General features: G+C 40.9%; 2 protein-coding genes across 18 annotated transcripts in view; one reads left to right on the top strand and one right to left on the bottom strand.

The window, feature by feature from the left end:
- Positions 1-12,225, top strand: part of TRAPPC12 (trafficking protein particle complex subunit 12) — a 651,202-nt gene that overhangs the window by 98,958 nt on the left and 540,019 nt on the right. The window lies entirely within an intron of this gene.
- MYT1L (myelin transcription factor 1 like) overlaps positions 1-12,225 on the bottom strand; it is a 282,484-nt gene that overhangs the window by 78,766 nt on the left and 191,493 nt on the right. For 12 of the 17 annotated variants that reach the window (XM_080998943.1, XM_080998953.1, XM_080998944.1 and 9 more), the window contains 2 exons: positions 11,186-11,556; positions 7,347-7,442 (listed from right to left, as the gene is read on the bottom strand). In XM_080998943.1, coding sequence (XP_080855069.1) covers positions 7,347-7,442; positions 11,186-11,556 — 467 coding nt within the window. The remainder of the gene's footprint in view (positions 1-7,346; positions 7,443-11,185; positions 11,557-12,225) is intronic. The other 5 variants (XM_080998949.1, XM_080998958.1, XM_080998947.1 and 2 more) reach the window with 1 other exon arrangement.

The raw sequence follows: 12,225 nt of genomic DNA on the forward strand, positions 1-12,225 counted from the left end.
TAGTTATTCAAATTTTTATTTTTCCTACCAGGAGGGGTTGATGCTTTGGGAATTTTCTGTTTCAGGTGCAAAAAAACCTTAGTTCTTATGCACCTTAACTTGGGGAGCGGGGGCGAGGGACTTGGGGGTGCAAAATGTCCTGGGCCAGTCCAGATTACAAACTCTACAAGGAATCACTCTTACACAGAACTATCGCTTAACAGCTTAAATGTGACTGATGCTGTTTGTGAAGCAACCCTTAATCCACAACCTTTAGCCTTCTGAACAAAAACAAGTTATTTGTTGCATTAAATAAGATCTCATGGCATTAATCCAAAACGTAAGAATGAGATGTCCCAAGGACCTTTCACAAATGAAATAACCAGCAGCTAGATTTTCAGGCACACTTTCCTTCCTAAGTTTGTAAGAGCAACTATTCTGCTAGCCCAAATATGGCCCAATAAACCATGTGCTTTGCAACATGTAATCTTTACATGGTAGTCAGACACCTGTACTTTACCTGTTATATTTTTACTCTGGCTTCCCACTGTTGAAGACGTGCACATGCTAAAGCAATTACAGAAGTGCCAGTAAATCAAAATGGTCTTGATTACTATTTCTCTTCTTTACTGGTAAATATGATAACAGCAACAATTCAAGAGTGGAGAACTAATGTTACTAAGAGGAACATGATCTTGGGAAATGTGCTGGTTAATCTACTTGCACAGAAGGGCCTCTTGCCCATTTCCACCTCCACTCAACCCAAACAACACCCTCTCACTGGTTCTGTATCAGTAGTACCCAGTACCATTTCCAGGCTGATGCCTGCAGTGGGTCTACCTCCCTCATGGACACCAAGGAGGAGCATGGCCAGAAATCTCCAGGGGTCAGTAATGCCTCCTGGAGTTGTCCAGTGATGATCATCCGTGACAGCAGACATGGTAGCAGTGAAGGATAAGGCTATTAACATCCATGATGGTTGTGTATGTCTCTGAATGCCAGTTGCTGGAGAGCATCAGTAGGGAAAATGCCATGGTGCTCAGGTTCTGCTGATATGCTTCCCGGAGGCATCTGGTTGGCCATTGTGAGACCAGGATGCTGGTTTGATCTAGGAAGGGTCCCCCTATGTCCTCATGGAATAAATCAGCACTGCCCAGCATAGATCAATAAAGCAGTGGTCTATGCTAGATGCTGTTGAATAATGTATTCATTGTGCAGACCCCCTTTCTTCTCCCATTCCTGTCTTCCATTGGCACCCACAAGTAACCACTTCAGCCTCCTCTTCCCTTCATTCAGGCTTTTAAAACTCCCCCCAGTTTGGAAATGGCAAGAAATAGAAAAGAGTTGCTAATCTGTGTCTAAGTAAATGTGCCTAGCGCATTTTGCTTAGGAAAGGTGTGTACCTAAACCCCCTTTCGTGCCCAATAAGCACGGGATGGGTTTGCCCGGTGGCACTGTGGCCCATAGATTGCAACAAAGTGCTGGGCAAGGTTTTGCCTAGTTTCCTCTCTATGCGATGGGCTCATGGGAAAAAGCTGTCCCATGAGCCCTTGCTGTAGAGGGGAGGGGAAGGCCTATATCAGGCTGCTTCCCCTGGAGCTCATAGCCATTTTGCTCTGAGCACTTCCCACCTGCCCACCCTTGGGTTAGAGCAGCCTTTCTCAACCTGTGGGTCCCCAGATGTTGTTGAACTACAACTCCCATCACCCCTAGCTAGCAAGGCCAGAGCTCAGGGATGATGGGAGTTGTAGTCCAACAACTTCTGGGGACCCACAGGTTGAGAACCGCTGGGTTAGAGCCTTCACTGAGCAATTTTGGGTCACTGGTTGACAAGGCCGGAAATACGCCCCCCCCCCCCCGATTGGCACTTGGTTTTCCCTCAATGAAATTAAGACGGAAGAACATTGTTTTGTATGATGGCAGAAATGGCATTGGGCAGGATCAACATAGTATAGGGCAGGCCTAGGCAAACTTGGCCCTCCAGATGTTTTGGGACTACAACTCCCATGATCCCTAGAACAGAACCAGTGGACAGGGATGATGGGAATTGTAGTCCCAAAACATCTGGATGTCCAAGTTTGCCTACGCCTAGTATAGGGGGTCCCCCATAAGGGGCCCGAGGGGAGGATTGGCCACGGCAAACCCAAGCGTGGGTTCGGTATCTGCCTGGTTGGAATCTGCAGCCTGGTTCCCCAGTGAGACCTTTCTTGCTTGCTTGCTTGCTTGCTTGGCTTGCACCATGGCAAAATTCAACACTGGCCGACTCCCATGGTATAAGTTTGGAGCGATCCAAACCTAGTGGATCCATTTCATCAACATGGGGCTTGTGGAATGATGAACTGATCCTGGGACCCAATGCCATGCCAACCCTTGCCTTGCCTGCTGCTGTTCATAAAGATTTGGCCTGATTTTATCCCATCACCGTTGTACAGTCTGGTTATTTTGCTGCTCTCATTGGTCAGATCATCTGCCTGCCTGGGCAAAAACCATATCTTGTGGGGATAACTGGGCAAAACCAGAATGTTTTACTTCATGAGTCTGTGTGACTGGATCTAAATATATAGACACATGGAAGCCCGACTTCCAGAAATGAACATTCATAGGAAGCATTGCCATTTTTATTTTTTTTAAAGAACTCAAATATTTTGCTGTGGAGGGGGAACTGAAATTTTGCTTTGACATACTATATTATAGGCTATATAGTGATGTCCTACTTTTTCCTGGACCAACTACCCAGACTTTAGTGAAACTACTCTGAACTAATCAGTTTTTGGAATCACAACTAGGCAGTCTTACTTCTCTCTCCCTGTTCCATTTGCATTTCAACTCCTTCCCTGTCTCTCATCCTCACCTTTATGACTTTTCACCTTTCCCATCATGCCTTGACAAGAGTTTCTTTAGGGACCAAGCTGTGTCTTTACAAAGATTTTATGGAATCCCACTTCAAAATACCCTGCCAATTTCAAATATCTTACTCTCTGCAGCAATGGCAGAAAGTAGCAACCATTTTTTCTGTGTACAGTTAATATAAACATATTCAGTTTGCAGCTGAGGCAGGCCTATTAATTCAGAAATATTTTAATAGCCAAGGACACCAAAGCCAGCTTGAGCTCTGTGACCCTTCCAATAGTCCCCTCTAATTACCACTTTGTCTCCTTAAAGTGGTTTCCTTGCTAGTAATAGGCTTCTCTGTCTTTCTCTGACTGCAGCGGCTAGATGCCTGGCTGGCTAATTCCGGCTTCGGCAAAGGATGCTCATGACTGTAATCTGAATTAATTCTTTCAGGCAGATGTATATTTTAAGATAAAAAGCACCGAGTCTAGGGGTACAGGCAATAGATAAACATAATGTTGTGAAGAAGTCATGGCAAGACTGTTTGGTGAGAATTATTTCATGCTCTCTGGCAATTTTTGTTTCAAAGCTATGACGTCCTTTATGTCTGGCCTGCTACTGTTTTTGACCACTTAGTGAAACTCCACATACTGAAATTCTAGAAGGAAAAATAATCTCTTTCCCTCCAGGCCAACTACCTTGGCACAATCAAAGGTCCCCAAAAGAGAGACTGGTTATCTGGAAATCTTTCTGGAGCACAGGTAAGCAAGATGTGGGTAAAATACCTGTAAATTGATATTAAAAAGGAAAGGAGCTTCTGATGGCCCAGGTAAGAATTTTATACTCTTCAAAAACTGCTTCTGCCTTTTCCTGAATTCCCTGAGCTGGTTACGGATAGTTTCGAAATGCCTCATATTTTGGAAACCCACTGCTTCTGAACGAAGTTCAAATTTCATAAATCAAATTAGGTGGACCTAGGTTAAACGGACAATTTATGTTTGTGTAGTTTATTCAGTAGCAGGATTTGACAGCAAAGTTATGAATCTCGGGTGTGCAGTAGGATTAAAAGTATTCTTGTACTAAAAATTTTACTGTTATGTCCCCAAGATGAAGCTATCATGGGTAAGATCACTTCAGATACCCATGAACTGTGTTGCAACATTCTTTTACCAGTGGTGGACCTGGGTACTGTGGCACCCTGTAAGAGGCCAATATTTGGCACTCCAAAGATGGGTAAGGAGGCGCCTGGCTTTGGAATGGAGGCATAAGACTCTGGCAGGGTCCCAGATCCCTCCCACCTCCTCCCCAAAGGTGGGAAGATGCTAACTGGGCTTTGGGGAGGAGGCAAGAGGACTCTAGGACCCTGCCAGAGCCCTCACACCTCCTTCCCAAAGCTTTGCTTACCTGGCTTTGAGACAGCACCCTCTCAGAGAAGCACTCAGTGTGTGTGCACCACTTGCACAGCCCCAAATCCTGCTTTTACATACTAATAGTGTTGTATACGGTTTATGTACGAGAGGGGGAGAAACCCCGGAATGTAGCTGAGAAATTCACAGTGTTATTAGGGATGGACGTATAATGTATGTCCCTGACCTTCTCTCTTGCTGCAGGAATAAATAATTTATGGCTTTGCTGCGCTGCCAGAGTATCCGGGGAAGGCCAAATTATGACTGTGTCAACTCTTCTTTCCTTCCTGGCTATTAATGGGAAGAGGGGAATGGACAGAGCATTGGGGATATTGATGCAATTCCTTTCCATGCTTCCATGATCTGATTCTATGAGGCACATAGACGCTTCTTCTATCCCGGCCCTGCTGCTTAATGACACAAAGGGAATGTATGGGTAGTTGTTAACATTACTGCACAAAGAAAGAAAGCTACAATACAAAAGTAAGTGTAGTGAAAACACACTTAATGAACAGAAATAAGTAGGTAATAAAGGGATAAATGAATAAAGATCATTGCCTCTCAAGTAACAAAAGTTCTAGAACAGACTTTTCCTTGTCAAATTTCTGTGGACATTACAAATGAAGTGCCTCTTGCATGGAATAGAGAGGTATTGCTTACCTAGATCTATATGATACAGGTAACATTCCCACTGTTAAGGAATCAACTTCCTTTGAAATAAAACAAAAATGTATTTCTGGGTGGGTGTGGGAGTAGTTTTCAACTCAACTAGCTTTTCACTGCTTCTAGTAAAGTTGCTTGGGCTGTGACTCTGAGATTGTCACTGGCATCTATTGTGACAGAGAACGTATGAACTATCTCTCCCATTTTATTTTATTTTATTTCCACTTGATGAAGCAGGAAATCCCACTAGGCTACTCCTGCAGGAGCACTTATTGATTATTTGAAGACTTATTGATTACACAAGGGCAGGAAATGGCATTGCAGGTCCTGCGACAAGACTAGCTAGATGCCAACAATTGGGCAGGGAGGGGAAGGAAGTGGGGAAAAGTTCTAATATGTCAGAAAAGGTCCCCAGCTGCACAGCTCATTTATAATATGTAAGTTGTGAAATCAGCCCAACATTTCTCATGAGCAGATTTAAACAGAACCTTACTATCCGACCAACCACCTTGTGGCAATTTTGTTCCCTTTACACACTATAATTGGCACTCCATGGTAGACCCCCAAAAAACCAAATCACCTTACTAATCATTCCTTGACAATTAGGAGATAAGGACAGTGGTGTTTGTTGGCTTGTGCCATTACAACCATCACCACTTATATAGAGCGCTTGAATTTTAAAGCACTTATCTTCTTACAGTCTTTACAAGAGCCCTGTAAGGTAGCCCAGTGCTACTACCCTCATATTGCAGACACTGAAGCAAGGGCTGAAAGTAAATGTAGGCTCATCACAGAGACAAACTTAAAACTGAGTGATTCTTGATTCACGCCTGAGCAGCGACTTTCTTACTTCCTTTGAGTGGAAGAGAGGTCACTCTGAGGGCAGATTTAAGGATTGTAGGCCAAGTTCTCCCCCACACCCTCTACAATGGATTGCTTTTCAGCTCTTAGGACCTGAAAAGGACCAACTTTTTCTTAGGACCGACGCTCATTTGTGATGTGGAGAAAGTTACTAAATATTTTCCCCAGTCCTATAATACCAGGACTCTTGGGTATCCAATGGAACTGATGGGACATTCACAGCAATCAAAATAAAGTCCTTCTTTACCAGATGCAGATGCAGGGAACATTTGACCCTCCAGATGTTGCTGCAATGTCTGTCATCCCCGACTATTGAGCAATGCTGACTGGAGCTGATTAGAGTTAGTCCAGTAACATCTGGAGGCACATAGTCATCACAACTAGTAGTCACTGATAGAATTATTTTCCATTATTTTGCCAGTCTCCTGAAAGCCACCTAAACTAATGCCCATCCACCCATCTTGTGGCAGGGAATTCCTGGCCTAGCTCAAGAAAAGGGATTCCTTGAGGTTCAGCAGCTCATCTTTAAAGAAGGAAACAAAGACTGAGGTTGATATACATGTAGCAATATTTGTTTAAATCAGCTGTCTCTTTCAAGATGCTTGCTATGGGGATAAATGCATCCCTGCATCACTTATTTCTGCCATAATGTATTTGCAAAATAAATGTGAACACTGGGCAGTAATTCTGTACAGACAAAAGGGAACCAGGCAGTGTGCCCATTCTAAGTAATCTCCACCCTATCTCCATATGAAAGTTAATAAACTCCTTCCTGTGAGCCTTACTGCTGCCTTACTGTTTTACGTAGGGGGGCAAGTTCATAATATTTTGATGGCATATCCACACTTCTACCGGAGTTCTGTCCAAAATGTTTATGGATAGTTTGTGAAGGCAGATGTGCATATGAACAAGTTTTGATAAATCCTATCTTTAGATATATATATATATATATATATATATATATATATGAACTGAAGGGAGGGGTAAGACTTTTAGGGTCATCAAAGAGCAACAATATACACATGTTTTTAAACAATGACAATAACAACAGCAAAAGAATAAGGGTGAATTGTTTTTGTACAAATGTAATACATAATAGTGTTATTTTTCTAAGCTATGCCTGATTTGAAAACTAGAATAAAATGCCACAACAAACATTCAACTTTATTGACCTATTTTTTCATTTCCTTATTTTATATTAGAACCATGTCACTAGATAACATGATTATGCTGCGGTTGCACTGAAATCCCTTCATGTGCTACTTAGTTTCCCCCACTAATATGATGAGTTATTCAGAATAAATAAAGTGGCACCCCTAGTGATAATATCCATCCTGTATCTCATTAAATATGTCACATTTTCACAATAATGTGAGTTGGGAGGGGCAGGGAAATATTAACGTGTGCAAGATTTCTAAAGATATGGGGGGAAAGTCTTCCAAATCTAAACCAGATCTAACCCATACCCCTTTAAGGAAACATAAATATAGATTTGTATAGCATAATTGTAAGAAATGGGTGAGTGTTTCCATCATTTGTATTGACTCTCCTGGGAGTTCTAGAATCAACCTGATTCTTCCTGACCCTAAGGGGTTTATGAAATACCTGGAGCACAAGCCATCTTGAATGTCTTCATATGATATAGGCTAAATGGTGCCTTGGAACATCTGTTCCTGGAGCTCCTCCACCGGAGATTTCTTTCTATAATAGAAAAGCTTTGTGAAACAGTCTTTGGGAACCATCTACCACCTGATGTGATCTCCTCTCAGAAGGAGGAGAAACAGGTCACTTAAGTTTGGCCTCACAAATTAAACGGGACATTAATACTAATTAAGCAATAACCACCACAGAGGACGGCAATCCTAGAAGAGTCCCCTCCCCCAAACAATGACTCATTCTGCCATGTTACATAGGATTTATGGGATAGGTGATTTCAAGGGGGGGGCTCATTATTTCTTTTGGGGAAAGGGGTGAGATGCAAAGGAAATTTGAAAGATTAGCCATTCTTTTAATGACTAGGGTAAAGCAGTTATGGCCTTTCGAGGGTGTAACAGAACTTTTTGAAGACAAGGTATATATTCAATAAAGGAGACTCAATATACTTAATAATATACTAAAGAAGGTCTTTAAACTGTTGAAAAGGAATTTTAGGGGTACATCTTATTGCTGAGGTGGAAGTCTTTGGTTCTCTTTAATTGGTATTTTGAGATTTGTAAGAGTGTTGCTTTAGTATGCTTTGTATATTTAATCAAAGACCAGGAGTGGAATTTCATAAGAGCCTAACTGCTTTTGAAATATCTATCTTATTTATATACCTCAGGATCTATGCTTCTAAAATCCTACAAAACCTTATGAAAATTCAGGTGCACTAATGTAAATCCACTGAAATTAGATTAATTTCTGTCTACTCAGAGAATGAACCTAGAAGGTCACAGAAATCAAGATTCCAAAGGACCAGGGCTTTTTTTCAGTCAGAAATTGCTGGAACTCAGTTCTGACACCTCTCAGATGGGCGCCATTGCCATTCTAAGAGAATGAGGGAGGTGTTCATGGTGAGCTCTGGCACATCTTTTTCTATAAAAATAGCACTGCAAAAGACTATGCCCAGAATGCTCAAGCACCTTCCAAAACGTCTCAGGCCTCTTTCCAGAACATAACCCTCTGTGCTCCTTGTTCCCAAAATTAGGGGAAATTGTCACTCTGGAGCAGCCATTGATGTTTCAGGAAATAAGGCAAGCCTCAGTAAGCACGCAGAAGGGCTTAGCTGCACACACAGGGCTTCTTTGACGTATTATTTCTTATAGGAGTCTGTTTATTTGGCTATAACCCCTTTGGTGGAACTTTAAGCAAAGGAAGTCTGTAACATTATCCAGAATGGAATTTGTTAACTCCCTTGATCTTAGGGTCTGAGAAAAAACTTGTGCTAATGAGCTGCAGCTTTCTTAAAGCACAATCTCAAATATTCACCTTAAGGGAGCTCAAGTTGCCTGTGCTGTCCACAGGAGGTGAAAAAATGATATATTAGTGCTGGCGCAGAGGTAAGACACCTAGTCTCTTAACTATGGTTTAGAGATTGAGAGTTCTCCACACTGTCTCTTCTCTCTCTTGTACTAATTATCTCTACTTTTGTTGGTCTTAACCACCTTCAGTGCTAAGGAAGACCCACTAATCAGATCTAAATGTTGCTTCAGCCCTAACCACAATGAAAACCAGTTGGTGGTGGGAATAAACCAGTGAAAACCAGTGGGTGGTGGGAATAAACCTATACAATTCCACAAAACCCAATCTCGCTCTCTTAACCACGCTTGACAAATCTGGAGTGTTATGTCTATATCGACACAGACTTGAATTTAGGGGGTGAAATACATTTCTCCTGACCTGCTTCGTTAATACACCATCTTAAATTAAACTAGCAAACCCTTCACATTTCTTCAAGAAACAAAAGTTTGTGTTATATTCAGTTATTTGTTTCATGATACCCTTGTGCACTAACAAGCAACAAGTGTGTTGTCTGGTTATATGCGAAGTTTCAAAGAACACAGTGATATAATTATATTTCTATAGTACTATATAAACCCCTTTCCTGCATTTCTACCTTTGTCAAGTATTGTTTTTGCCAGAATCAGGAATCAAAAGGTTATTTCTTATGACTAGAGGCAGTGTACTCCTCTATCATTATACACTCCAGTTCCTGTTTCTAATAGGAACTAGCTGTGCACAAAACAAATATCCAGAAAGCAGTAGCAGTTATTGGCTACTGATTCAGGTCACCTGACCATGTAGCTGTGTAGGGAATCAGTAAAAGTAGTGTGTTCCATAATATATCAGTAGCAATCAATTTATTTCACAAGGTTGTCTAAATTCTAAGTAAGTTTGTTTATTCTCATTATTTTGGATAGCATAGATGCATTCTTTGCTATCAAACAGTCCAATCCTATGCATGTATACTCAGAAATAAGCTACATTTCTGTCCAATAGTGCTTACTCACTAATAATTATGCATAGTTCCAAATTATTATAAGGTTTGTTGTCCTCCAGAAATTCTCCTGTCTGTACAATTGGCCTTCTTAACTTAGTTGTAATTAATGATTACAAACCTTCCATTTGTTCAAATTCCAAATTAGCAGAATATGAAAAGATGCTTTGTCCCTAAATTGCTCTCTTGCAAAACTTGCATGTTTTCCTTCTCTGAGAATTTGGTAGAATTCAGAAAAGGAACCATATGAGGCACACCTTTCCAGTCTCTTTTAAATGAGTACTTTTAAGCCACTTTCTACTTCTTACCTAAGATAATTCTGAAACAGAAATCAGACAACTTTGATACCTGGCTCCTAAGAGGAATCCAGCTGAGGAGTGCTGAAACTTATTATCAAAAAAAGAGAATATTTTTCTTATATTCTTATTGATTGATGATTAGAAATGTGATTCTACCCAACCAAAAACATCTTCCCTGGAAATGGGAACAAAATACTTTTTAGATGGCTCATTATTATTATTTTTATTATTACTGTGTGAATATTCATTTTCATGGCATTAAGGTATGATCTGATTACTGATTAACTACTGAAGTTAAACAATTGGAAACTAGTGTTTAAAATAACACCAATTATTTTAAGAGTCCACAGAACTTGAACATATTGGTTTAATCATATTAGCAATATATTAACTGGACGTCCAATGAGTGTCTCCTAACTTGTTGAACGGTGTATACATATAATGCTTTTAACAGGGATACCTATGTAAGTCTGCCAGTCTCCATAGTTTTAATAAAATCAGCTAAAGTACACAACATCCAAGTCTCAAAGAACCAAAGTAGGTACCACTTGTTCCTTGCCTAAAAAAAGGTGTAGTTTCAAATTTTCGAAAGGGAAGATGCCCATATTGCATTGCCAAGAACACCTGCAAACATGTGGCCATATCTATATGAGAAGCAAACGATTACTATGAAGGAGACAAGTACAGCAAACAAACATGGAATTTTCCCGACACAGATATGTGCAAACATAACCATTTGCTTCCCAAGTTCTTTGGCTGGTCTCATGGCATCAATACAGCCACACTTCTCTGCAAGAATTTTGGGCATGCAGGAGTCTAAGCTACACATTTCGAAAATGGGACTGCTAGCTGTTTCAAGAGCTATTTGTAGAACGGTCATCTGAAAATGATTGTTAAGAGAACACAGTGAGGACATTTGTCAGCATGTAGCACAGAGACAGAAGCAGAGTGACTAGTATTAGCCTTAAAGAAAGATGTACTGCTAAATCCCATAACTTGTTTTTATTATTGCTTGTAAGCCGCTCTGAGCCCGGCCTTGGCTGGGGAGGGTGGGGTATAAATAAAAAATTATTATTATTATTATTATTATTATTATTATTATTATTATTATTATAATACCACACTGGAAGATTAACCCAAAATGTGCATGGTGTTTATCTATGCATTACCACTTTCTTCTTCCTCTTCTTCCTCTTCTTCTTCCTCCTCCTCTTCATCGTCCTCTGCTTCGTCTGCTTCCTCTTCCTCCTCCTCTTCCTCCTCCTCCTCCTCTTCAACCTCCTCCTCATCCCGATCTACTTCTTCATCCTCATCCTCCTCGTCATCATCAACTTGCTCCTCATTATCATCAGAATATTCCTCTTCCTCCTCCTCTTCTTCCTCTTCCTTATCATCCATTTCCTCAGTTCCATCTGTTTCATAGCATTCATCTACTGAAGAGTTGTCCGTTTTAACTACAAATGATTTTCTTTTAGGAGCCGGTTCTTGGGGTTGCTTCTCTTGCGTCTTTCTTTTTTTTGCCAAAGGACAGCCGTAAACACTGTTCAGGAAAACAAACACATGTTATTGCACCGTCTGCCAGACCACCTGTGAGCATATGATCAAAGGGGGAGGGGACCTGTTTTGATGCAATTGGTTGTTTAAATGCTAGTTCTCCCAACATAAACCTTTGCTTTAAAGATGGCTACAAGAGAGAGATGTGGAAATATTGAGAGCTGTCACTAATGAGCTTACAAAAGTGACTATTGAAATTCTTATTCCATTAAGTCATAAAATAATAGTGTTGTAAGGAAGCTGAAATGTAATCAAGTCCAATCCCTTGCTGATGAAGGAAACCCACCCCTGCTGCATCCCTAAAAGAGACTATCCATCTTCTGCTTTATCAAATGAATGAGACTATGCTGGCCTTAAAATTCTGAGCTGTGGACTTTTCAAGTATTGTTTGAAGTCATATTCTGGTTTATAGAAACACAGAGCTGAAGTCTGATGAAACCAGAAGGGAGAGGTACCATTACTTCTTCTGAGCTAGATGCCATACATCTAACCCAGAATTGCACTATCCTTTAAAACTGCCACAGTGCACAGGTGACTCGTGTTTAGCTCATGGTCTACTAAAACCCTGATATCACTGTCAAATGTACTGCTCTCCAGCCAGGAGCCATCCATTGTATATTTGGGCATCTGCTGTTTCCTGTCTAAATGCAGAACT

This window comes from Podarcis pityusensis (assembly GCF_964106645.2).
Source record: "Podarcis pityusensis genome assembly, chromosome: 3".
NCBI classification, from domain to species: Eukaryota; Metazoa; Chordata; class Lepidosauria; order Squamata; family Lacertidae; genus Podarcis; species Podarcis pityusensis.